This window comes from Phaethon aethereus (assembly GCF_964289735.1).
Source record: "Phaethon aethereus genome assembly, chromosome: 1".
In the NCBI taxonomy this organism is placed as follows: domain Eukaryota; kingdom Metazoa; phylum Chordata; class Aves; order Phaethontiformes; family Phaethontidae; genus Phaethon; species Phaethon aethereus.
Genome location: NC_138575.1, coordinates 46,098,815 through 46,126,403, shown reverse-complemented (window position 1 = coordinate 46,126,403; position 27,589 = coordinate 46,098,815). Strand labels below are relative to the sequence as shown.

Genomic DNA, 27,589 nt, shown 5'->3' with positions numbered 1-27,589 from the left:
TAAGCTTTATATATAGTTAATATTATACTGGGGAAAAGTAATTTTTTTAATGTCTGTGCTTACTTTGCACATGAATCTTCTCATGCTCTTCTTAAGCATTTATCCAGCCCTTATAAAATCTTCCTGTGTTAATAAGAATTTCGACAAGTAGTATTCCAAAACCATCTTTTGTTTCTGTTTAATGTGCTTGCTTTTCCATCTTTCATCATTAGTAGAAAGTGATGTGTGGAAAATACGGGTTTAATTACATTTGTTATCTCAAAGATATACTTCAGGAACCCAGAAAACACTGGGAGTGTGTAGAACATGAAATTAGAGAAAATACTGGTTTGAGTTTATATATCACTGTACTACCATATGCTTTTCTTCAGCATTTGTTGAAAATGCTGCTGCTGTTTGCAAATGCAAAACAACATTTTATTGCTTCTGTCAATTGACACATAGGTTATGTTTAAAACATTTAGGATTCTTCCTTTTAAAACCTCATTGTTACAGTTTCCACTTGCTTCTACAGAATTTTACTCAACCTTTGAGGATAAATTTATCCCCTGGGGCTACCAGCGGGAATGCAGGAGATTTGGACCATAGATCTCTGCTTCATCTAACTGCATTCATTTTCTTATTTGAGCAGTGGGTTTCTTCCTGGCAGTGGGTTAGGGACATGGTTCAGAGGTGGACTTGGCAGTGTTAGTTTAATGGTTGGACTCAATGATCTTAAAGGTCTTTCCCAACCTAAATGATTCTATGATTCTATCCATTAGAGTGCCCTAATGCTATTTTCTATAATATCCATGAAAACATTCATAAATGATTTACATCACTGAAGAGAAAGGATGATTTGTGATTTATGATTCTTTATATTCCATACCAGAAACACCAGAAAATGTAGCCACTTACTCACCAAAGAACGTTCAAATACCAAGTTAAATGCTTAACTTTTGTATGCAGGGCAAGTCAGGAAACCAGTAAAAAATGCAGATACTTTTAACAGTTGAGGACATTTTTGACTGTGACCATGAGGGATGCTGCAGACATGATTGTAGCACCATTACTGCTAATTAAAAATTCTGTAATATTTAATATATATGTATTTTAAAGTAAAACCTCTGCTAAATATGGTGTGTTGTTTTTACCCATGGTTGCATGTGAAAACGTATTTTTATCCCCAGCCATTTCAGCTCCTATTAGCTTAAGGCACATTTTGTTACAGGAGTTTCTTGGTGGCCTCAGCCTTTGTATGTAAATGCAAAGTGATTTTTGGAGTAGAAATGTTGTTAAAGGAATAACTTCAGAAAAATAGCATGTGCATTTCTTGAATGTATAATATACACAGAATTTTATCAATCCAAAATTCAGAAATGATGGATATGAAATCTCTGGATGAAACTGGGTGAAATTCAGTGACTTTTTTTCTGAAGAAGACTAAGCTAGATAGCTTATACCTATTTCTGATGACTTTAAGTATACTTTTTTGCAAAAAAATCTGAAACAGCCTTCATCTATAGTACCTCGTTTTATCATATTTTCTCAGAATGATGTAACTGAAAGCTACTGCTTTGTAAACTCTTTCTTATGTATTAATTTATTGGTTTTTTTAAGCTATAGCCTTACACAGGTCTAACTCTGGAGAGAGTTTCTTTGTGGTCTGAACTTTAATTTTAAATGTCTACGTAATTATGACAAATTATATCTTTTCTGCGAAGTTGCACGTAATTAAAAATATCTTGGTTTGAAATGTAATCTTTATGTGCTATATGTAATTGCTTCTTGTTTGACCTTTACCTTAGCCATCTAGTTAAATGTTAACTCTGCAAAAAGTTATTGTTGCCTTTAAGTTTTAAATGCAGTAATGAAGCAAAACAATTTTTTTTTTTTGGTGGATGTTTCTCATCCATGTTCCACAGCATTAATTTCTGTCTCTACATATTTGAGTTAGGATGTGTGGCATGGCAGCTGAAGAGGTTGAAAATTACCACAGCAGCATTACATCCTTCATTGCCTTAATTTTTTTACAAAGTCAAAAAAAATAAGCAAAAGAAATAATCAGTTAAATTGCTACAGCTATTTCATTTTATGTCCTCAACTAATTCTAATCTAAGTTCTCAGAGGGGAAAAAACCACTAAAATTCTCTGTGGATATTGAGGGCAGCAGGGCTGATCTTTGCATTGTCATCAAAAGCATTTTTCACTAAATTCAGGGCAGAATAGGTCTAAAATTCAGTGCATTTTTCAGATAGTCACTTAAGAACATTAACTTTTATTGACATATTTGAGACAAACATCACTATTCCACTTGCAGAAGTAGTTTGTCAGTATAATTTCCATAAACATCTACCACAGAGAAAAATTTTCCAAACAATTTTGATTGCAAAAAGAACATTTGTTTTCTGCGGTGACAGCAGATAATGATTTTGCACATATTTTAGTATTGTTACACAAAAATCTTGACAAAAAATGCTTGTAGTTTTAATTCCTCCTTTTATAACTTTCCTTAGTCACTTAGGCTCATTTATGTGTTGGCCACAGCGTACTGTTGGCAACTCAGTAATATATGTTAAATTGGTTCATCAGCTTTGGTCTTCACTGAAATGATTTTGCAGAGCAGAGTTGTGTAGGTAGCCTAATGTCTTAAGGTATTTTCAGAAGAGATCCTGAAATGTTATGTTCTTTTACCCCTCCATTTAGCATGTGACCACCTGTAACAAATCCTAAAATACTGATGGCAAGTTCAAAATTTGCACTGACTTTTCATCTAATTTGAATTCCTCTTATGTATTCTTTGGAAGAATCCAATTTGTACGAAGGACTGTGATTAGCAGAAAGAATGCATGGTCTGTGCCCACGTGTTCATGGAGAGTTTCTTGAGGAAAAGCACAGCTAAAGAGAGAGGCTTTTTATTCCTTCACAAATCAAGTGTGATTAATAGTTCTAATAAAATCGTTTATGAGTGCTTGATAACCTGTATATATTACTCTCCTTTCAATATCATGTCATAAAGACAATTGTTACTTTTTATTTTTTTCCAAATATTGTAAGATCCTAAATATGAATGGATTAGGGTGCTCCAAGGTGTTACTGCTGTTAAGGAAAGAGTCAGATTCTTCCACTGAAATGATAGATTCAGGCTACTAAGCATCTCCACTGCAATTTTAATGTTTTTCTTAGACCCTTGTGTTGTGGCTAATACTTCTTTCTTTTATTTACTCGTGAAAATTTTAATGGGATTTGTTATATAAAGATTTGTGACCAGCGTGAATCCCAGTGTCAGATTCATCACTGAAGAGCAGAATTTAGTTTTACTCTGATTATTCACAAAAAAACCTGAAATCTATTGTGCCCCTTTCAATTTTCTGCTATGGCTCATCTTTATGTACCCATAAGCATACATACATCACTCTTAAACTGCTATAAGCTGTTAATTGCAATTTCTGAAGAAAAGAAAAATCTATTTTGTAAGAAAATGCTTAAAGGAACATAGCAAAAGCTAAAAAAGCTGTGTAAGATTGTGATTTGCTAATTCCTCTTTCTTTACTGTTCCCCCAAACCTACTGTGCAGCTATAGAACAATTGTTTAAACATACATTAAAAGAGCAGGCAGCTAGATGTTTGAAATCTGTTTTGCAAATCTCTTCAAATCTACTTCATTTTTTTGTCTGACAGAAACACTTGACTTAATGAAACTTTGGTCCCCCATGATTAGAAACATGGGAGGTTTAATACTTTGGTTTTATCTCTGAATAAATGACGACTGGAGATTAAAAACTCCCAGTTTCCCCTAAACCTTGCAGCACAAACTCTCCATAAAATTAACATCTTCATCAAAATGAGCATAAACTTAATCCAATATATTCTTTTGTGTGCGTGTGTGTTTTAAAAAACATTTCTAGGATGCTCATTCTGAAAAGAAACTAGGTGCTATTGCTCTACTATAAAAATGTAATCTTCCTTTTGTGCACTTTCTGGCAAACATAGACATGTACTCAATTCATTACTGTATAACAATTTAATGTGAGCATTTCTGCAAGAATTTGTGGAGATCCTCTTCCTACCTTGTTGCTCTGACTATATCTTCCACCTGCTGGATCTGCTGAACTTCTCCTTATTCACTTTTTCTGAAAGCAGAGAGGCTTAGCTTTGCTTTTACAATCTCATGCTGACCTAAAAGTTTGCAGTAATGTCACCCATTTCCGTCCTTACTACATGAATTCTCCCACGCTCCAGAAATTTTCCCCTCTACGCCTTGCAGTGTTTTCTTACCTGTTGCTTCACGTTAGAAAAGTTTTGAGTAACACTTCCTTATGTGACTCCTTAAACATCATTCCTGTCTCCTTCACTATTGATTATTGTTAAGCAGATGATAACAAATTTTTAGTCTTTCACGTCTTTTCTTTTTTCCAACTCTTTCATCCAAATAATTAAAGAAAAATAACAAGGAAATCTGTGATGAATATTCACATTAATCTTTTGTTTAAATGTTATATTCTCATTTTTATAATACCTGTGGACTAAGCCTTCAGACTTTTGCCTTTCAGGTGAAACTGAATTTCTATTCACATTAAAAAATGTGGCCTAATCTTAATTACAACTTAGAGTGCTGCAGAAATATAAATATTTATTGGTACATTTATTAGTAGTATAGTCCATCTTCACATTTATATTAGAGTGCTTTTATTGCACATTTTTACTATGATTATATTGCATTACTACACTACCTACGGAGCTCCAGTAAAGGACCAGGACTCCATTTTGTTGTAAAAATAATATTAAAACATCATTCCTGCTCTGTAGTATTTAGAGTATAAATTTGCCTTGTAGTTCCCATTGCTCATTCAGCTTGGGAACAGAGAGCATTACTGTACAGCAAAGCAAGGTAGCACAGTGACCTGTGCAATACATGAGGTGGTGTCGTGGTTTAACCCCAATCAGCAACTAAGCACCACGGAGCCGCTTGCTCACTCCCCCCTCAGTGGGATGGGGAGAGAATCAGAGGAGTAAAAGTGAGAAAACTCATTGGTTGAGATAAAGACAGTTTAATAGGGAAAGCAAAAGCTACTCACGCAAGCAGAACAAAACAAGGAAATTCATTCACCACTTCCCATCGGCAGGCAGGTGTTCAGCCATCTCCAGGAAAGCAGGGTGCTGTCACAGTTACTTGGGAAGACAAACACCATCACTCTGATCATCTCCCCCTTCCTTCTTCTTCCTCCAGCTTTATATGCTGAGCATGCCGTCATATGGTATGGAATATCCCTTTGGTCAGTTGGGGTCAGCTGTCCCAGCTGTGTCCCCTCCCAGCTGCTTGTGCACCCCCAGCCTACTCGCTGGTGGGGTGGTGTGAGAAGCAGAAAAGGCCTTGACTCTGTGTAAGCCCTGCTCAGCAATAGTGAAAACATCCCTGTGTTATCAACACTGTTTTCAGCACAAATCCAAAACATAGCCCCATACCAGCTACTGTGAAGAAAATTAACTCTATCCCAGCCAAAACCAGCACAGCTGGTCATCACTTAACCTTTTTACTGTCGTAGGAGCTCTGCAGATACCACTCACAGGACTCAGGCTAATCTGGTCCTTTTTGAATTTTCTTACTCCTGTGAACATCAATATTATTTTAATTGGGGTGTCCAGTTTACTGTTCCTACAGCACAAAAAGTAGGATGCAATCCGATAGAATTCATGGGTGCAATGATAAACTTCATAAGCATTAATAGATGAACTTGGCCAAATTGCAGAGCTTGATTTTTGACAGCTAATGGCTGTAGTGGCTTCTATTCAGGTGCACAGTCTGCCACACCATTGTTGTCCTGGTACACCACATAAATCCTGGTCTGCTGCATGAATCCTAGCATTCTCACTGCATCATAACACCATGCTTGGGATTAAAAACTGAGTACATGCCCTCACCCCAGCTCCATGCCTGGTTTTTCAATGAAAGAGAGGCTGGGGCTGCAGGCTGGGAAGGAGCGACAGTGCTCTCCATGAGGTCCCATGTCTAAATAACCATAGGACATGGCATTCAGAGTTCACTATATACCACAACTGTTCTTCAATTAATCAGCATGCATGGAAAGCTTCTGCTTTCTGGACCTCATAGGGTTGAGTTACTGGAGTTATTTTGGGGGTCTGTACAATGGTTTACGTTCATCAGTAAATAGGGATCACAGAGCATGCCTGACATTTCTGCACAACAGCAAACAAGTATATCAATATATGACACAGAGCTGTGAAGCTGAAGAACACATCTGAGAGAGTGATAAATGGGTCTTCTGATGTCTTCTCTACTTTATTGCAGAGAATTATGGAATATGAAAGCTCTGTGTTTCTAGCACAGGTTTCATGGATTTCTTATTTACCATATATTCCTCACCCAAAGTAGAAAAAGGGAGAAAGAGGAGGTGGGATGACAGCCAAAGAAGTACAAGCTGAGAGAAGAACACAAGGATGGGAGGTGCCAGATGTGTGGCTGAGCATATTTCACAATAGTTTGCCTACACACCTGAAAACTCCAGGAGATTAATAAAACTGAAGGTTACTTGTATATGGTTAGCTTAGGGATCGTTCGCAGTCAGCAGGAGATAGACACTGAGGTAATTTCAGTTTGGATTTAACATTATATATTTGGCAGCCTGTTTAGGGAGCTTAACAAATCAATGGAATACAACTCTCATCGGCCCTGGTTTCATAAGCTTATGTTAGCAAATTCCTTACTTTAAACACACCAACTTGCTAAATTAAAGAACATCGCATATATTTAAAGTCATGCTTAGCTGATTTACATTGTGGAGCTCACTATTACTTGTACAAAGGGCATCAGTGAAAATTTTAATGTCTGATGTTTAATTTGCTCACACTATGTACACAGTGCCTTTCATGAGACATAGAGTCATAGAATAGTTTGGGTTGGAAGGGACCTTTAAAGGTCATCTAGTCCAACCCCCGTGCAATGAGCAGGGACATCTTCAACTAGATCAGGTTGCTCAGAGCCCCATCCAAACTGACCTGGAATGTTTCCAAGGACGAGATGTCTACTGCCTCTCTGGGCAACCTGTGCCAGTGTTTCACCACCCTCATTGGGAAAAATTTCTTCCTTAGATCTAGGCTAAACCTGCCCTCTTTTAGTTTAAAAACGTTACCCCTTGTCCTATCGCTACAGGCCCTGCCAAAAAGTCTGTCCTCGTCTTTCTTAGAAGCCCCCTTGAAGTACTGGAAGGCTGCAGTAAGGTCTCCCTGGAGCCCTCTCTTCTCCAGGCTGAACAACCCCAACTCTCTCAGCCTGTCCTCACAGGAGAGGTGTTCCATCCCTCTGATCATTTTTGTGGCCCTCCTCTGGACCTGCTCCAACAGGCCCATGTCTTTCCTGTGCTGAGGGCTCCAGAGCTGGACGCAGAGCTCCAGGTGGGGTCTCACCAGAGAGGAGTAGAGGGGCAGAATCACCTCCCTCGACCTGCTGGCCATATTACTTTGGATGCAGCCCAGGATACGGTTGGCCTTCTCAGATGCAAGTGCACATTGCCGGCTCATCAGAAAGAATGTATCATTTCTCTTTTATCTGGTATTTTGGGATTCATGAACTTTGAAATGCGTGACATTTTTTCCTGAAGTGAAGGTATAAAGTCACATTTAAGAATGTAGTTGATTTGATTATCTCTCTGTCTGTATCAGCTTCAGGGTCATTTGACATTTGTCAAATGAGTGTTCATGCGGATCAAGATAATTTCACTGCAAGAATCAGTCTTGTCCATTGTTTATCATTTACAATCTTCTTGTGCATTCATCTTGATGAAAATGCAAAACACAAACCCATTATCCTTTGTTTTTAATCTGCTTGAACAATATATTGTTTTATCATTTGTTTAATGTGCGTCTTTGGTATGATTACAAAACTTTGTGTATATTTGTTAAATATTCCATGATTTGTTAGGAACATCTGCATCCACTAACTCTCAAACCAGATTTTAAATAGTATAACAAGATCACAGTATTATGTTTTATGCCTATCACTCTCTGTAATCGATTTTCTAATCTATGAATAGGCCTTACATGCTGTATTTGAATAAAAGATTTAAATTAATGACTTGAGCCAGTAAATAAAATCACATTTAAGCTCCAATAGGTTCATATTTAATAATCAATATTTTCATTAACATATCAGAAAATATATCGTTTGTATTTTTATAATAGATCACTTCAATCCAATAGTGCACATACAGCTGTAACAAAGTTCTGCAAATTCATGAGGTAGTTAACTAGCAAGACAGTAAAAACTAATGTCTGTGAGCACGAGTGTCAGCAATAACGTGAATCAAAAGTAATTTGCCATTCAGAGGTCTGTATTGGCCCTCTGTCGTTAACAGGCAGAGCAACGTCCACAAGTGTGACAAATTTATTTCACATTTGTTACTGATAGACTATGAAGAAACTTATTGCCATTTTGCTACTGGTCTGCTAACGCTTATAAAATAGCTTAGTGATAAAATATTTGTGAGAAAAACAGGAACAGAGTTTGTGCTGGGGATATGCAAAGGATTGATGTATCCTGGTAAATCCTTACCTAAGTAATCACATCAGGAGATTTTTTAAATCAGGGTGGTTTTTTTTATGTAGTGCAAACAGGTTTCCATCATATGTCTGTAACAGAAATATATATAGAAATAATTTTACCTGGGTTCCAAAAATGTAAAAAATATTGTGGGTTTGATGGGGCAAAATTAGACACTCATACTTCTTTGGGATCTTGATTGGAAAATGTGACCATTAGGAAATATTAAATAATCTTCATTAATATTAATAGGGACCATCACTATGTAGGTGGAAATATTCCAAGAGCAATTGTAGAGGGCTTGTTTTACTTGGTTCAGTCCACGAGACATGATCCAGCTTGCTTCATATCACACCTGGAGAGTGTAGTTTGGACACCTTTAATCATGTAGAATCCATTGTTAAAAGAAAGAAGGAAAAAACCCAAACCCATATGTATAATTCCTTTGCATTAGAAAATGGCGATGATGTTAGATTCTTTTCTGCGGCAATTCTAGAGTAGAAATATATTTTTAGAAGTTCCACTTATGAAGAATGTTCTTTATTATTACAAAATATATACAGATTGTATCAGTGAGGACCATATCCTTGATTTTCACTATAAAATGTCATTGAGAAGTATTAAGATCTTGACTAAAATTAAATGGGTACATTTGGTTTAATATTTGACGTATAGACTTTAATTGACTCTACTGTTCTTTGATTTCAACAGACTGGGAGTTAAATTTAAGTTGGGATTTCTTTAGTTTGTTCATGCAGATCAGGGCTTTGGTATTCTTTAACTGGAATTGTGGGGTAAGGTTCATTTCCTTTCTGGATTTTTACTTGTATCCTATCTGTTGTATTCTCATGTTTTGTACAATCAGCAGCGCAGATGGTGATTTTAAAACAGATACACTGTACAGGAAAAACTAATAAAACTCACTACACATGTAGAGTAGTGGGGTTTTCATAACAGATGTGTCCAGTCAAAATAAATCTAAAAAATCTCAAAGTCTTTAGGTGACAATATGCAGACAAATACAAAATTTCATTTGGGGAAGGCTGTTTTTACATGGAGGAAAATATATCAGAAGAGGAAAATGGATTTACAGTGCAAATAGCTAAGTACTTCATTTTAACCTGAGTAGGATTTTTCAAACTTAATTATATACCATAAGAATGGGTAGTTTTCAATTAAGTGTTTATGTACTAAGAGCAACTACATAAAGCCCTGGCGGTACATCATTTTATCTATGGTCAATGTCCTGGATACTAAAAATATGTTTGTATGTATAAACACATATATACATGCGTATATATTATCATATAATACAAGTATTTGTGTATATATTATCATATATATAATGTGTATATATACACACACTGTGTATATATATTTCAGTAACTCATATATTGTTGAAAACAATGAAGATCATAATGTTTCTGCCAAATCTGTCCTCAGCTCTGGCCAGCTGGAAGTCAGTGCCTGTACTACCAACGAACTCTAGGGCTTTTGTACCCTGGTTTGTGTACATTACTAGTGTCTTTGTGAGAGTAATAATGAAAGAATAATAATTTTGCTACTATTTTGTTAAGCTTGGTTAGGAAAAAAAAGCAATATAAATTAGTGAGCAGGTGTCAAATACACACTATAATGCAACCATGTAATTGATATTTGTTATTATTTTTCCATTGTGCTAGTCCCTGTAAAAGACAGTTCTTTCGCTGTATCGTATTTCATACAATTTTTGTGACAAATTAAAAGTAGCACATTTTTGTTTACATAGATAAGTGTTTCTGAAGAAAATGTACTGAAATGTACCTGGTAATCTTCTGTGAAAAATCTTGACAGATATTCTTGTTCATAACAGCAACTGCACAATTGCTTTAAATGACTCCTATTCTGTTGACAAATTGTTGCCAGTACACCACAGAAATAAATGGTGCATGCTGTAGACTACGTGCAACAGCACAAGACAGTTATTTACACAGTAATACTTGATTTGGTTCAGAATTCATAACGAAGGAGAGACTAATAAACCCTATTGCCATATTGCAAGTGTACTATTACGTTTGAAGTATAAAAACGACTGCTGATCCAGGCACTCAGCGTTCCGAAGGAGTCAGGGCTCAGCGATGCTGTAAACGGATGGCAGGACATCCTGCGAGCGGTCTCTTGCTGCAGCCAGCTGCCGTGCCACAGCTGTGGGCTACCCCTGGACCACGGTACCTTTGTCACAAAGTGACCTTTTATTGACACCTATCGTGTCAATAAAACACTGATAGCCAGGACTTGTCAAGAGTTATCACGAGCACAAGCCACTAACAGTACAAGATCACACGTGTGGTTAGTATTTTCATGTTTTCCACTTAAAATTATGAATCTGCCACCAATTCAGAGCATCTCCAGTCATCTCTGCATATTGTCATTCATTGTTTGCACTTCAGCGACAGGGAAGCAGAGCCTGAAAGTGCTAGCCACCATAGCAGCAGGGTCGCAGAGAGCAGTGCCTACATCACGATTATAAGAATAAAAATAAGAACTACCAGAAGCTGCAGGAGCAAGATGATTTAGCTTTCTTTGACAGAATTCGAAGTGTAGAAGGTAAAGACTTACTTAAATCGTAAAAAGAACTGTAAGCTGTAAGTAACTGAGGGCTGGAGCTCTGTGCACTACGTCCCCCTTTGACCACAAGGTAAAGACCCCCTGACTTTTTAAGTCAACTGTCTTTTACAACGCTCCTCTTCCTCTGATGATCTTAAAATGTGTTGCTATAAATCTGAACGTACGTTCTTTTGCAGAGCTCACTAGCAAATGCTGGATTTCTACTAATGATAAGGCAATGCTTCTTGGCCATTAAGGAGTAAATATGTAGAGATTCTGTTTTAGTTTCCACTTATTTAAACTCCATATAGCACATACGTACAACATTTGCTTTCATTAGACCTACTATCGTCTATTCTCTAAGTGTTTTTATAAAGACTCCCTCACAAGGATGATTTCACCTTAATGAGTATTTCTCCATAGCAGTGAAAGCTAAACAGCAATATTAATAAAAGGTCAACAATCTCAAAAAGGAAGGAAGGGAAGAATTTATGATGTAAAAATTTTGAAAATATGTATTACTCATAACTCCTACAAGTTTTTTCTTTGAAGAAAGTAGTATTTTTCTTGACATGTCAGGACTCGTTTTAAAGGGCTCAATTGTGTAAAGTGTGAAAGCTCATCACTTAAATAGCAATAAAATACTCTGGAATCCAGGCAAATGTAAAATAAAGCTAGCTGAGGTTGTCAGTCAGACATGAACATTTAGTTTAAAAGTGAATTTGCGGAGTGCTATAAAAGCCCTAATTGAAATTTGTCTGATTCTTTTTGTTTTAAGTAGTTGAAATGGAGAGAAGACAAAGTGCTAAGTTAAAAATAAAACAAGCACAAACTTTTACGTTTCTTTCTGCCCCCAAAATCAGCCCAAAGTGCATTCTTAGTGCTGGAGGTTTCATTCTCCACCTTCCAAAATTATTTTTGGAATCTGAAAAAGCTTTTTTTCTTTCCTTTTGGTCTTTCAAAGTGTGGCTTGTGTTGATTACAATGCTGTACAGTCCATAGTTATTTTAACTCCTACCTGTTGTGAAAATAAAGGTCTAAGTCCATATATGCACTTTTAAATATAAATTGTTTTAAAAGACTCTGTATGGATTTATGAGGAGTTGGGTTTGAGGTCAGAATGTGCATTTGTGATAGCCTGAAGAGCATCTTGCATTCACTTTCTCAAATGCTATGTATAATAACCAGTCATCAGTCCTATGCAGTTCATTTGATCATGATATTGAAACATACTGAGATTTTAGATCCCCCCCACCTCAAGCCAACACCTCATTTTTCCATGTGTTTTTATTAATTTCATTTTATACATGGATAGCTCCAAAATTCTGTATACCAAAGCCACACACGTTGGTAAATGAGAAGGAATTTCCATTATTAAACAAGTTTGTGAATCTGAGACTTTCATGTGCTGTCTTCTAGTAAAGAATGGTGAGAAGCTAGTTGAGCCACAAACACCACCTCTCGCCCTTGTTTTCAGGGTCACTCTGGTGGTCTTATTACTGGACCATCTCACTAGTACAAGTTTCATCGCTGTTACTCAATGATGGGGCAAGCTCCCCCGTTGGGCTCTTCCTTTGGTCAATGTAGAAAATGAAGCCAATCAGAATTTATGACTCAATCCCATTGATTGCTGGCAATAATTAAAATATTGTTGATCTTTATGACAGGCTGCGAAAGTCATCATTAGTGGATGACTAAATAGAGTTGGTTCAGTAATGTTGATTAGTATATACATTTTTATTGGGAAAAGGAAGTCTTGTGAAAGTTTAAATGGCAGGTGTCAGGATGACATCTGCCAAAGCCACGTGAGCCGGTGTACTGCTTTATGTATTGAAATTCAAATAGGTCTTCTTGCAACGAGATCAAGCTGCTAATCCTGAGATCCTTTTGTAGTGCTCCGAGTGTGCCTCTTCAGGGCAGCTTGCACTCGTTTGGTACCTCTGCTTCTCACCACGAGAGCTTGTGATCCAACCGCTGTCCTGCAGGGCCTGTGGTCACATCCACTTCTGTGCCATTTGCTGGAAGACCCTGCAGCTTGGCACCTGCAAGGTTTCCTCTAGGATCCTGCAAACAGTGACAGTGTGATCTAATGTAGAAGTGGTTTCTTTCATGCAAAATATGATTTATTGTGCCAAAAGATGCCATGTCATGATTTTGCCTTTCCTGCCTGGTTTCTTATCTCATTCCAGAAAATATAATACAACATCAACAAATACGCAGGCACATGTGCAATACTCATGTGTATGAATGTTGGGGGTTCTCCAAGTTCTTCAGCGATGTATATTTTAGGCATAAATAGGACTTTAAGCTTTAAATAGGACTTTAAATTAAATTTGAAAATAGGACTGTTCAGTTGGAATATGTTTAAAGCCTAAAAATGGCTAATCTTCTTGACAGAACAAATAAAAAAATCTTAATAATGTGTTTATTTTTAGGCAACATTTAATTGCTTATTCAGAGAACTTGCCACTATACTGTAAAAAGAGATTTCCATTCAAACCTTTTCATACTACTTTGACTAGTTCTAAGTCATCACATTATAACACCTATATAGAGTTCTAGTTCGTGATTTATGAAGTGGTCTGTCATGTAAACTTATCAGTGATTTATTCAGTGGTGTGAATATGTGAGAAAAATATGCAGGGAAGTGTATACTATGTTATGCTGGAATTGCTGTAATTTGGCAATCATGACGCTGCAAGTGATTACGAAGTAAAAAGAACAAGCAGGAAAGTGGTGAATGGAAAGACTCTCAGACACCACTGTGACAATTTGTTTTGCCTTTGGTTTGTAAATTGCAGTGACTTTGTAGGCGGGAGGAATATGCTAAGAAATGTCAAGTCCCCACTAGATTTTTCTCTGTACTTGTAGCAATAGGTTTCCTCTGTACTTTGAGGAGTTAGTTAGCCTCAGTCTTCAAAGTAATTTATGTTTTGGATGCCTATAAGCACAGTTATTGGGGTATCCCACCTCTTGTGTTTTAATTTCCCAGTTAGAATTAGGCGAGTTGCACAAACAAGTGAATCAATGATTGTGAGGAGTTAGGTATCATGGCAAAGAATGTGATAGATATACTTTTGTAGGTAGAAAATCTGTACAGGATTAGAATAAAATATCATCTCTTGGAGTAGTGGAGATGTTTCTTTTCAACTATAAATTGAAAAGTATAACATCCCCTACAACACAGAATGTAATGCTGTACCTTGGGTACCACAGTTCTCAGTTTTGCATCCTGTATGAAACTGTGTTGAAGTGCAAACTTGTGAACAGCAACTCCTGGGCACTTACTCATGCTGCTTCTGATAGTCTGCTGATAAACTCAGACTGAGAGGATGGAGGCACAAATATCTTAAAGTACTGCAGCTAAATCTGTCACACTTCAACTGACAGAGTCATTAAAATTGCAGTAGAAGCTGAAACTATCCAGTGGGATTCTAATTAAATATTGAACATCGCTTTTGAACAGGATTATTAAAAGTTTCCTTTTTACTCATGGAGAAATGCAATTGAAATTAATATTTTGACACAGCCAAGATTTTTATGTAAGTCCTGTTCTTACAATTTATAGCAGGCACCCAGGTGACCCTCACTGAATGAGCTGCATCCTTCCTAAACCTGCCCTCAAAAGCACATAAAATTTCACACAATTGTCTTGGTTTTGTTAAAATACCCTTCCCCTCATTAAAAAATTGTCCTTTTATAATAGCTGGTTTTTATTCAGATTCAAAAAAGAATCAATTTGTTTTTCATGAAAAGATTTTGCAGGTGTGCATCCTATGCTATGGTTTCCCTCCACCAAAGAGTGAAAGAAATATAGTGTATTGTTTATACAAGATCCTGATAATACAAAATGCTGATTATCATTAGAGTTCCTACAAAAGTTATATATAAAATGTCAAGAAAATGGATGTGGATTTCTGGCCCCATAAATAAAATAAAACATTAATAATGACAAATTTATTAAACAATTGTTCTCTGAACGACTTACATAAGAGCTGGATGGAAAACTGACACAATGTAGTCACAAGACATTCGGTTTAGCATACTACCCATGTAAAAAAACCCACCTTTTTGATAAGAGGAGATTAAACAAAAAGCCTTCGAGATCTGTCAGCTGTAGCAAAGAAAAACATGGTTATCAGTGAGTTTAATTGCCAAGGACATATGTTTCAGTGTTGGAAGATCAAAGGAACAAGTTCAGTGGTTTAAGGTAGAGCAAGTTTATATAAAATAGCTTTTCAAAAGCATGAAGTAATCATCTTCCTTTAATGCTATATATTTTTGAGGTGATCCAGGTTCTTACTGGACTGCCTAGCATTATATATATATTATATATATATAATGTATATATATACACACACATATATATGTATATATGTATATATATTATATATGTGTGTTTAGAGCCTCTGTTTAAAATAAAACATTATATTTAACTTGTTCTAAAACTATTTAAATTGATGATAAATTAAATAAATTCAAAGTAGTAAATTTGAAATAATTAAGTAAAATAAAATTCCTACTGTTTTAAATATTAGAAAGAATCCTAGAAAAAGAAACCTTTGTGAACATTTGGCCTTATGTGTTTATTAATTAAATATCTTTATCTCTCTACATACTGTAATAATTTATTCAATGGAAAGCAAAATTAAATCAAGAGGATTACAGTAATTACATTTAAATCCTTTACTGGTGGATGGTTTTAAATGCAACTTAAATAGCAAAAATGTTGAAGAAAAAGTCAATAGATAAATTCATCATGCAGCTATTTAAAAAATTAAAATAGGATTTTATTTAGCCTACACAGAGGCCCTATCCTTTTGAAAACATATAATAATTTTTTTTTTCTCTGTACCACACCATGTACAGTACTCTGTACTGTATACACACTGTGAGAAGGGAAGTATGCATCCAAAAGGTAACTGGAACTCTTTTCCCCACTGTGTCTGAGAAGTGGGCAGGACCAGATTAATGTGTAATACCGTATTACAAGCATGCTTTTTACTTCATAACTTGAGTTATTTCTGGAATCTCTTCAGTCCTTTGATGGTATTTACTTTGCTTAAATTTAGCCATCATAATGGGAGCCTCTAGCGTAAGATATCGCCTGTTTTCCCTTCAGTCAGGAGAAAAGATATGCATGTCATTCATCCCACCTATTTCTGACACAGAAGACCCACTGGCGATGTTTCTCTCTCCAACATTTGTAGAAGGAATCAGGTAACCACTGTAATCTAAACATTCAACATTTTGGCTTTTCAGTTATGCTGCTCTATGCCAGCCAGATAAATTCAAGATTTTCAGCTCAGTTATCGCAATTCTGCCTTAAGTCACTGGGTGATACAGGATGTCAAAGGCTGAAACGTAGTATTTTTGCTCCAAGTAGACCATGCTGGGGTCAGATGTGGAGTGCTCACTTTTTACAGCACAACAGCAGTGGGAACAAGGCCTCAGGGGCCACGATTTCAAGGAAAGAAAATTGTTAGGGGTAGGAAAAGCACTCAGAATACCATTCTTGTAATTTACTTTGTGTGATATACATTGACAGTAACAAGAGCTTCTCCCTGAGCATGTCAGAACACTTACAGGGAAAGCCTAGTGGCAAGGGTATTATTTTGTCTGGTCCCTAACTGGTCCATATTCTCTCATTCACCCCAAATCTTACCAGGTAACACCACCAGCAATCATCTCAGACTTCCAAATCCTGAGCCCCCCTGAGCTTTCAACTACAAAATCATTCCTCCTCTCTAAAGTTATCATTCTGCCCTCCTAGAGTTGTCAGAGCTGCTTATGGACCGAATATCACCATGATTGATAAGAGAAAAAGGAATACATTTAGCTCCTTTCCACCAACCTGCAGCGAATTCTACTTAATATTATTGGAACATGGAAATATTTTCTAACATATTTATATCTTATATCTAAACCCTATCTGACAGGTTTCTTCGTGTTTTGTAGGTTATGTGCTGCTTTCTTATTGGATTTAAAGTAATTTGATCAAGAAAATAAGAAATTAATTCAGGTTTGTACTTACACGTCTGCTTGCAAAGTAGTCATCTTTCTTTTAGTACTCGCTCACAAAAAAGCCCAGAAGACCAAAACACAGGGCAAAAAGCAGCCAAAATGTCATACACCTCTGAACAAAACCGTAAGGGGTTAAGAATGCTGGTGCTTTGAGGGAAAAATCTGGCAGCAAGACAATTACTGCTTCTAGGAAATCTAATAAAAGCTTTTCCATAGATGCTCGAGATATGATTACAGGAGCAAAGAGACAAGATTGAAGTTCTGTAAATGTAAGACAGATTTTTGAATGACGTCAAACTGCACAGACCAACAAGTGCATAATAAAAAAAATGGATCTATAGTAGGCAACTGTTAATAAAAAAAGTGTATTAGGTTGGTAGTTCCTTTTCATTGCTGTTATAGGTAAGTATGTTAAGTATTCATGGTAAAGTTATTTACCTGAAGCCTGAAACTATAATGAGGTAATAAATGGCCAGTAGAAGCAGAGAAATGATTAAGTTTCAGCAGCAGAGGTACCCAGTCACTTAGGATTTTATATGTTTAGAAATGGATTCTGATCTCACACCTCTCATATAATTTTAAATTAATTATTTTGTAAAATACACAAAGTAACCATGTAGAGGAAATGCTTTTTCTGCTTCATTTTGTGTCTTGTGAGAGACTTTGCACCATGAATAAATCCGTTGCATCTTCATGTATAGTTTGTGTTCTCCAGTTTATTTTTATTTTGTCCAATGAGCCTAGTTCATTTGTTGCCATTTTTTGTGTGCTGATTTTTTCTTTCCTTTTTGGTTATCCTTCACAGTTTGGTAGTTTTTGCATCTACAATGTGAATCTTTTATTTCTTCACTTGTATGTCTTAGTGTCCTACTATGGATAGTAATCAGACTGTTCCTCTTGCTAAATAAGGTGGTATTTATGCTATTGCTTACTCATTTATAGTCTTGTGTAATCTTTATTTGTTATGAAACTATTTTCTTATTACATTGTCCTTTTTTGAGACCATAGGTGATGGGTATGGTTCTATAACATCAGGTGCTTCTTCAGATCAGTTCTAGCTGATATCCTGTCATGTGTTGATATGTATGTATTGATATCCTGTTCTATGGTGTATTTTAATATTTAAAATTACTATTCCCTTAACACCTGAATTCAGACTAATATTTTCAAGTGTACAGATGTGATATGTAGATTTGATCACTTATGGAAATGAAGACCATTTGTAATTTTGAATCCGAATTCTTGAATCCTAACTTCATAAAAAACATGATTCAGTGATGTCTGTAAATAATGGACACAAATCCTAACAGTCTGGAGGGAGATTATATTGGTAATATAGTAGGGATGTTTACCAAAACTCTAGTTCAGAAAGCTGGGCTTTAGGAAACTTGAAGAGATTTGGGAGTTGAGATAAATAGGTGAAGCTGTGTAAGGTTATGTTCGGAATGATTATGACAGCGGGGCTTTAGAAATTGTGACACTTGTTTCTACGTACCTTTGAAATCCAGAAGACAGAATCTAAATAAATGGAAGTTCTTAGAATTTTCAGTGTTATAAAATTGTCCCTTGTCAGTCAGAAAAACTAACTACAAAAGTTAGAATGTTGAAGACAAACATGCCTGTGAGAAGAGAACAAGCTAAAGGAGTGTTTCTTTACGTTATAGGATATTTTCATGGCCTTAAGCAACAAAGTTAGAAAGGTCCAACTAGAAAAGTAATACTCTACATTTTAATCTTCTTAAATTAAAAACTGTTATCTCATTTTTCTCAATCAAAAAACAACTTTTCCGATCAGCTGACTGAGTTTCTCAAAGTTAGGAGACAGCCAAATTTAGACTTGCAACAGGAAGCTATCTTTCGACTTAGCTATGGAGAGACTAGCACCTCTGCAATTTTACACTCACTTTAGATTAGTCACATTGAAATGTGTTGCTGAGATCCGGGTCAAATCTTGACAAACATGCTAAATAGGAAAATAATTCCTGGGATAGCAATTTACATACTGAATGTAATCATTTGAGGTCCACAATCAGAGGTTAATAAGAAAAAAAAAAAAAAAGATATGTTTGATCATAGTTTAGCAGGTATTGTTGGGATTTGAATGTTTAGGTTGATTGTCCAGTTTTGGGTACAACAATGGTAAATGCAACAATTATATTTATCCACATTTATTTTCTATTAATCTGTCTTTTTTTTTTATTATTTGGTTTTGTTTTGTTTTGTTTTTAGCAGATATGACTCCATCCTCAAGCATGTTATCTTTTACTTTTTCAAAAGAAAACCTAACATGAAAACCATTAAGAATTACAACAAGAGAAATTACTTAGAGGGTTTAATAGTATGTAGTTACTTGGAAAGCTGTCTTAGACACGTTTTGTAGTAGCTATGTTAAGTTAGATATCCTAAACAGAAAAGCATTAATACAACAAATAGGCATTTCTCAAAAGTAATATTACTGGGTTTTATCTGTGTTGAAAACTTTCCTACCTACATCTGTGCTGTTATCACTGTCTGCTGTTGTAATGATAATTAGAATATAATAAGATTCAGAGGCTACCTAGGAAAAAATTTAGTCATCTATCTCTTTACCTTCATCGATTTCATCATCCTCATCCATTCAGCTGTGTTTTGGCTACCTGTGTAGAAACTTACACAAATTGTTCAATGATTAAATTAGCACATTTGCAAATAATTTGCACATTACTGAAAGTTCAAGTTAAATAAGAAATAAGTAAGTAATAAACAAGAGTGTAATAGCAATTTAAATTAAATTAAATTAAAAATTTAATTAAAAAATCAAATTAAATTAAATTTTGCTTCAACAAACTCAAAAGTAAAAATTCATGTTTATTTGTAAGACACAGAGTTTTCATGCTTCCTTAGGAACATCCATTCTGCCTTTGAATTTATTTTAAATAATTTATATTCATTTTGCCTTTATTAATTTATTCTTTAAATCAGGAAGAGAGAAAAAGTATGAAAGAAATTTAGCTGTGTGGTTCTTCACAACTTAGATCTGTTATCTGAGGACTACTCTAGAGCCGAAACTTTTAAGATGTGCCAGACTTCAACCTCCGTGTTCTTACCGTATATAGTAACTCTGTATTCATTACAGTAACAAAACCATTGAAACAACAAGCTTTAACAAAGATAGATTTTTGGCAAAGAAATTGCTCCTTAGCATTCAAAAATCAAGTGAATCCCCTAAAATAATGATACATTATATTGTATTCTTTTATTTGCCTTTCACTTTGAAGGGATAACTGAGATTTATTTATTTATTTATTTATACAGTGGTGGTCCTAGGGTATCAAAAGACCAGCAGTCTAAGAAAAAATAAACTATTGTGGAATATGTGATGAAATGATAAAATTTTGCAGTAGCACTTATACAATATTCTTATTGAGCTAAAGGATGATTAAGGTTTTGAATTAGACACAGGTCATAATTCAAAATGAAGGCATAGTGAAGTCTGCATTTTAATGGATCAATGAAAGATTGTCATATGAAAATCCAGATCTATTGTTGGCTGCCAGTTAATATATCTTGTGATTTTAAGTTTTTTTCACATGATGTATAATTATGCTTCATAAACCATATTTTTATGATATATACAATGAAGTATCTGCCTTAATCTACGTGAAAGTCACTTTTAGCACTAATTGATAGCTAATTTTGCTTGGTGGGAACCATAATTTCTTTAGTTTACATCTGAGAACTAATTGAATCGTAAAGAAAAATAAATGAGTGAAGCTATTCAGAAAAAAAAGTTATTAAATTACCAATTACTGTGTAGAAAGGAAATATATGCTAATGAGATTATAAAGACTTTTTTCTCTTATTTCAGACAGACCTAATTCTCTTATCTAAGCAAAACATTTTAAAGCTCAGTGTACTTACACAATACCAGAATACATAGATTGTCTCAGACAGTTTTAATTCACACTCTTTCATATTTTCCTATAATTGCTTTGGGTGAAACGTTGCCCTCAAGTCTCAGTCTTGGCATTGATATCAGTGGGAGTTACATGAGTTCTACAAGGGCTGTAACTTGGAATTTAGTGAGCAGTGAATCATCCTCATATCACAACAGTTTTCAACATTTATATTAAGGAAAAGATTAAGGTGGTGTGTTCCTGAGATCTCAAATGCTGGTCAGAGCTGATTTAAATGATCTTACAATCAGATCTTGAACATAAGTCAAAAAACACATCTGAAAAAACAAGGGTTTTTTCCAAACTAAATTATTCAGATCAAAATAAATATATTTTAATGGAAATTACAATTAAATTAAACTAAATTAAATGTCCCACAAAAATCTTGGCTCCTGTCCACGCTTACCAGGTAATACTGCCTTAAATCTTCCCTCCTACCCCATGCTTTTATATTCTAGGACAGGACAATGGCTTACGGTGTTTCTGACTCAGTATTTTTGCAAACACAATACAGTGATAGAAACCTTTAAATTTACACCTTCCCAAAAATACCATCTATACATTCTTCCCAGTGTTCTAATGTGTTTAATACACAATATAATCCATTCATTTATTATATGTGCTTATGAAAGCAGAGAGATGTAACTGTGCAATTTATCAAAATTAGTAAGTTTTATATCAGATAAATCTTCCAACTTATCATAGTATACTATGTAAAAAATTTTTAGGACCTGAATCTTTCCATCCTGTGTATTGTCGGAGAGTAAGCTACAAAGTTGGAAAGCAAGCAGCTTATTTTCCAGTAGCTGTATGGGATTTTTAATAGCACTAACAAGAAATAAAACGGTATTTTTAAAACAATAAAACCTATTTGTATATGCACCGAAATAGTCAATGAATACCACAGTAGAGAACTTTTACGTACATGTTTTTCTTAACAAAAAACACTTAAAATGTTTGTTGCAGTTACTAACAGATAGAAATTTGACAGAAAGCTAGCACTTCGTTTTACATCACCTGGTTTTGATTCACAGCCTTTTGGCACTCTTTTCCCATAACTCCCACTTAGTATCCATTGTATTCTCTATGAAATAAAAAACCTTGTTCTTGCAGTGTTACAAAATCAACAGCTCTTTAATTTTTCAAGCTGAAAAAGAAAGTACCCTAGTGCAAAGTAAGGACAGAAGATAAAACAACACTTAATTTTTTCTATCCTATCATTTCTTGGTTCCTTTGTATCCTTAACGGCCTTTAGTCATTATTAATACAAGTTAGTTTGTTTTCTATACCTCTCTGCATGTTATAGACATAATTTTGCAAATGCTACAAATGGCCAATATGGGATCAAAGTGTTAATAGATTTAACAAATTGCCTGCTCAGTAGGTTTTTGTTCTCTAATGTGTGTTGACCACTTATTGTCTCTCTTTTGCAGATTGTAGCTTTGCGTGAACAAAATGCACACATTCAAAGGAAAATGGCAGCTGGTGAAGGGCCTGCTGAATCAGAGCATATTGAAGGAATGGAGCCAGGGCAAAAAGGTCATGAAAAGGTATAAAATGTTAGTTTTCATTGGATCACCCAATCAATATGAGAAATAATCGGGTGTTAGATTTTTGTAATGTGAATATTTTAGGGGACGTCCCTTTAAAATATTGGCTGCCTACTGAAACCAGTATCAAAAAATGAGCTTGTTTAAATGGAAATGAAATGCAAATGGGCAGCTCCTTGCTCTTTGATAGGGTATTGAGTTAGATCCACAGCTTATGACAAACTTTTCTTGGAACATTTGTGTAATGCTGCAATTGAGGATGCTATATCCTGCTTAGTGATTCTCTGTATGTCACATACAGAAGAGCAAGGTGTAGTGGTACATATATGTGAAAGGGTATATATGCAAAAACTGCTGCCAAAATAGTCCATAATGGGATGACAGAGACCTAAAAATTAGAAAAAGTCATTTTTATCTCTGCTACATACAGTTACTCTTCAAATTCATGTCCATGTTCATATAGAGAGAAGTGAAGAGCATTTTATTCTACTTAGTACTCTTTCAATAAGAAATAGGTATATAAAATTTAGGCTAAGTAGTTGCAGCTTAAGGCTGAAAGAGAAAAACTGTAGCGAATATCAGGTTTAGAAACAAGGTCGTCTTCTAAGCCGTAGTTTCCAGACTGATAAAAACCGAGTTCTGTATCTTCCTCTCTTGCTTCACAGTTATTAAATTAAAATGCAAGCATAGCATAACATTTGGCACACAGCTGAAATGAGTAAAGCTGCTGCTTGGATCTCTAATTGTGCATTTTTGTCTAATGGCATGTGATAAACAGTGGCATAAATCATACTTAGAAAAAAATCACTCATCATTACTTATTTATTTTATAGGCAATCCAATTTACAAGGGCACACTTGCACTGTAAGCATTAATTTTACATGTTTTGCGGTTTATTTTATATGTGTATTTTTCTTTGAGTAAGCTACGTGGTTGAGAAACATACAGTAAACAAACACTGTTCAGCTACTTTCCTCTTCCTTGCAAAATCTTACTCTTTGACACAACTGTGAAATTTTGTTAAAACAGTGAACATCCCACTCATTTGTGCTTTTAAATACAACCACACAGCTTGCAAAGAAAGTGGAAAATTAGAGATTTTCAGCTAAGCAATGTCTTCTGCTTTGAGCCATTGGGCTCATTACTTATAAGCAGAACTAAGTGGAAATAAGAGTATCTGTCCTTTAATCTGCATATTTAAACATTAATGAAAGAGGAGTGAAAGACAAAGTAACACATTATTATCATTTTATATGAAATGCTTCTAGAATAGTATGTCCAGAAAAATTCTATGCTTCCCAATCAAAACAATTTAAGTTGGTCTTCTTAAGCTGAATTGAAGGTTTGTGCTTACTAATTTTTGCTCCGTATAGTAATGAAAGCGTACTGGATAGGGAGTTAACAGGAGGCTACATTGACACCAGAACAACCACTGCGCTCTAATTCACATCCTCTGCGCTAGCTGCTCTCTAGCTTTCTACTATTACCTTAGTGCCCACCATTAATTCCTTCTTTTTTTCTGAAGAGAAGTCTCCACTTTGTTAAAATATGTCAGCTTAAGCCCAGATTTTAAACATCCATTTAGAAAATACTCCATCAACTTCAGCAGTAAGGATGGAGAACAATAAGCTATGAGGTAATGGTTTGTACCCCCTTATAATATAGATCAAGATTCAATTCAGTCAGAGTAGATCCTATATTTTAGGTTTCCTCTATGTGGCTGATCGTGACAACAGTAATACAGGTGAAACTTAAGCGGTACCTGCAGGAAATCAACGTGTTAATTGTGCCTATCTTCTTGGACTTCCCAGGAGATACACATGTGGTAAAGTCTACACAGGCATCGAAGTAGAGTTGCCTAGGTTCCCAGAACAGGGAGTCCCAAACTGGTATAGGCAATTAGAGGATTCCTCAGGTAAAAGTACAGAAAGAGTTAGTCAGCATGGCTAACATGGAAAACATGAAGACTGGACTGTTTTCTGAGATTTAGGTGTGTCAAACATCCATTCTTGAAGCTGGAATAACTTTTTGTGTATTTAGGGAAAAGCGCTCAACATAGGTTTCAGCTCATTGGTAGCATCAGTACCAAATGATTACTAACTATACTCTTGGGGAAGAAAAATAAGGTAATCTGAATGCATTTCATAGCAACATGGAAATATTTTGTATTATTTCAAGGCTTAGAATAGGTGCTGAAAGAAGTTATTATATACTTTTAGGCTACTTCCTCTCAAGAAGATAGAACAGTTCAAGAACTTTTATGGGCCATTCATCTTCTTTATCAAAAAATCTTGGAAAAATGAGACATTGCCAGTGAACTGACAAGTTAATGTCATGTCAATCATTAAAACAATATGACCAAAGTTGCATTAGTCTGTTTATCTACACTGATATTAGCAAAATTATGAAAAAGCTAATCATGAGAATTGAGAATTAAAACAAACCCTCCAGAACCTGAAAATAAAAAGTGTTAAAATGAGAGTTTATACATTTTATAGAAAGTAGTTTATGTATATATATTATTATAAGACAAAAAATTTGGCTCAAGAGGAAATTGTTCTACTATACCATAAATTGATTTCTATAAAGCAATGGCTCAGTACATAGTAATTTTTTTTTTGAATGAACAGTAAGGGAAATCAAGCTAGTTAATCTTTAAGAAATAGAAAACTTATTAATGGTGACAGATTGTAATCATAAGTGGAGACTCATTATCAACTAGAAATGAAATTCCTCAGAAGAAAATAATAGTAAAATAGAAGTAATGAGAAGTATTAACTATGAATTACTTCACACACACAAAAAAAAAGAAACACCAAAGGAAAAATTCTAAGAAGAGAAAGAGTGAATGGCTTTTAATTATGGTTTCACAAAATTCAAAACTTTGTAAGGCATGTGCTGTAGGAAAATATTAGGGATTTCAAAATGGAATTATCCTGTTTTAAAACAAACAACAGAAAACCCAAGGCATTTCTTGGGTTTAGCTTTTTGTCCTGGAACAGACTGTAGATAAGGTATGTTACAATTTCTGCTCTCTGGCAATAAAGCTTCTAAGCTATATCATTTAGGCAAGAGAAAATTAAAAGCTAGCAAATACAGAACTTGCTAAGTGGCTGACTTGCACAAACAGAAGAGCTTTGAAAGATGTTGAAAAATTGTTCAAAAAAAACTTGACAAAGAACATCTGCTGTGGGAATTAAGATGCAACCGTTTCTATTATCAGATATTAGTCTTTAATATCTTAATCAATGACACAGACAGTGGGATCAACTGCACCCTCAGCAAGTTTGCAGATGACACCAAGCTGCCTGGGGCGGTTGACATGCCTGAGGGACTGGATGCCATCCAGAGGGACCTGGACAAGCTCAAGGAATGGGCCCAGGTGAACCTCATGAGGTTCAACAAGGCCAAGTACCCCAGTCGGGTCAGAGCGACCCCCGGGATCAATACAGGCTGGGGGATGAAGGGATTGAGAACAGCCCTGCTGGGAGGGACTTGGGGGTACTGGTGGATGAAAAGCTGGACATGAGCCAGCAATGTGCGCTTGCAGACCAGAAGGTCAACCGTATCCTGGGGTGCATCAAAAGAAGCATCACCAGCAGGTCGAGGGAGGTGATTCTGCCCCTCTACTCCACTCTGGTGAGACCCCACCTGGAGTCCTGTGTCCAGCTCTGGAGCCCTCAGCACAGTTAATGACATGGACTGTTGGAGCGGGTCCAGAGGAGGGCCACGAAGTCGATAAGGGGGATGAAACACCTCTCCTGTGTGGACAGGCTGAAAGAGTTGGGGTTGTTCAGCCTGGAGAAGAGAAGGCTCCAGGGAGACCTTACTGCAGCCTTCCAGTACTTAAAGGGGGCTTATAAGAAAGATGGGGACAGACTTTTTAGCCTGTAGTGTTAGGACAAGGGGTAATGGTTTTAAACTAAAAGAGGGCAGGCTTAGACTAGATCTAAGGAAGAAATTTTTCCCAATGAGGGTGGTGAAACACTGGCACAGGTTGCCCAGAGAGGTGGTAGATGCCCCATCCCTGGAAACATTCCAGGTCATGTGGGATGGGGCTCTGAGCAACCTGATCTAGTTGAAGATGTCCCTGCTCATTGCAGGGGGGTTGGACTAGATGACCTTTAAAGTTCTCTTCCAAGCCAAAGATTCTATAATTCTATGATATTCTCCCACCTAGATCAGTGACCACTGACACCAGTTGCCACCATCCAGATCCTTCATGTGACCTGTTAGGAGGATAGCCTGATTTCCCCACAAAATGAAGTCCAGGAAAGGCAGAATACCCAGTGAATAAAGTGCCCATCAGGACATCTATTAGGAAATGAGTAGGGAAGCTGGGGGAAGGAAGGTGGGACTGAACAGCATTAGAAATCAAGAAGATACCAGTGGAGGTTGCATGCAGGAATGTTAAAGGAAAGAAGCTGGGCAGGTGTGAAGCTGTGAAGTGGCACAAACAGTGAAGAAGAAGCTTGACATTCTGCAGGGGGGGTAGCTTATGTGCACTTCTTCTCAATATTGATGGTTTCCCATCTGAAACAGCCAGCAGTGAATGATAACAGATGAGCCCCTCCTGACAGTATTAGCAGGGTCTATTGACTGTACCTGATGTACCTCCAGGGACACTTGAGTGCAGGATGTTAGTAAAGTATTTCCAAAGTTCATCTGCTGCCACAAATTATTGCACTAGCAATGCTACAGGAGGTTATTTATCCTAAGAAAACCCAAACTGATGAAAAAGCTTTGCGACAAGAAGGGTTTGTGTTCTCATCACTCTTTGATAATAAACTTCATAGCCCAGAGAGAAAGATACAACCTGGAGATGAAAGTGTAGCTGTGCAGGTAGTGTTGCCAAGTGAGCTTTGGTTTTCTCAGCTGTAGAATAATATTTCAGGAGCTGATGGGCAAAAACAGTCTATGTCCTATGTAAAAGCAGGAATGTCTTTGAGCAGTGGATT

The 27,589-nt window shown here is 36.0% G+C and overlaps 1 protein-coding gene across 5 annotated transcripts in view; it reads left to right on the top strand.

Moving 5' to 3' along the window:
* Positions 1 to 27,589, top strand: part of PPFIA2 (PTPRF interacting protein alpha 2) — a gene marked incomplete at its 5' end in the record, with an annotated part of 338,907 nt that overhangs the window by 228,786 nt on the left and 82,532 nt on the right. For all 5 annotated transcript variants that reach the window (XM_082013922.1, XM_082013921.1, XM_082013920.1 and 2 more), the window contains one exon: positions 22,515 to 22,631. In XM_082013922.1, coding sequence (XP_081870048.1) covers positions 22,515 to 22,631 — 117 coding nt within the window. The remainder of the gene's footprint in view (positions 1 to 22,514; positions 22,632 to 27,589) is intronic.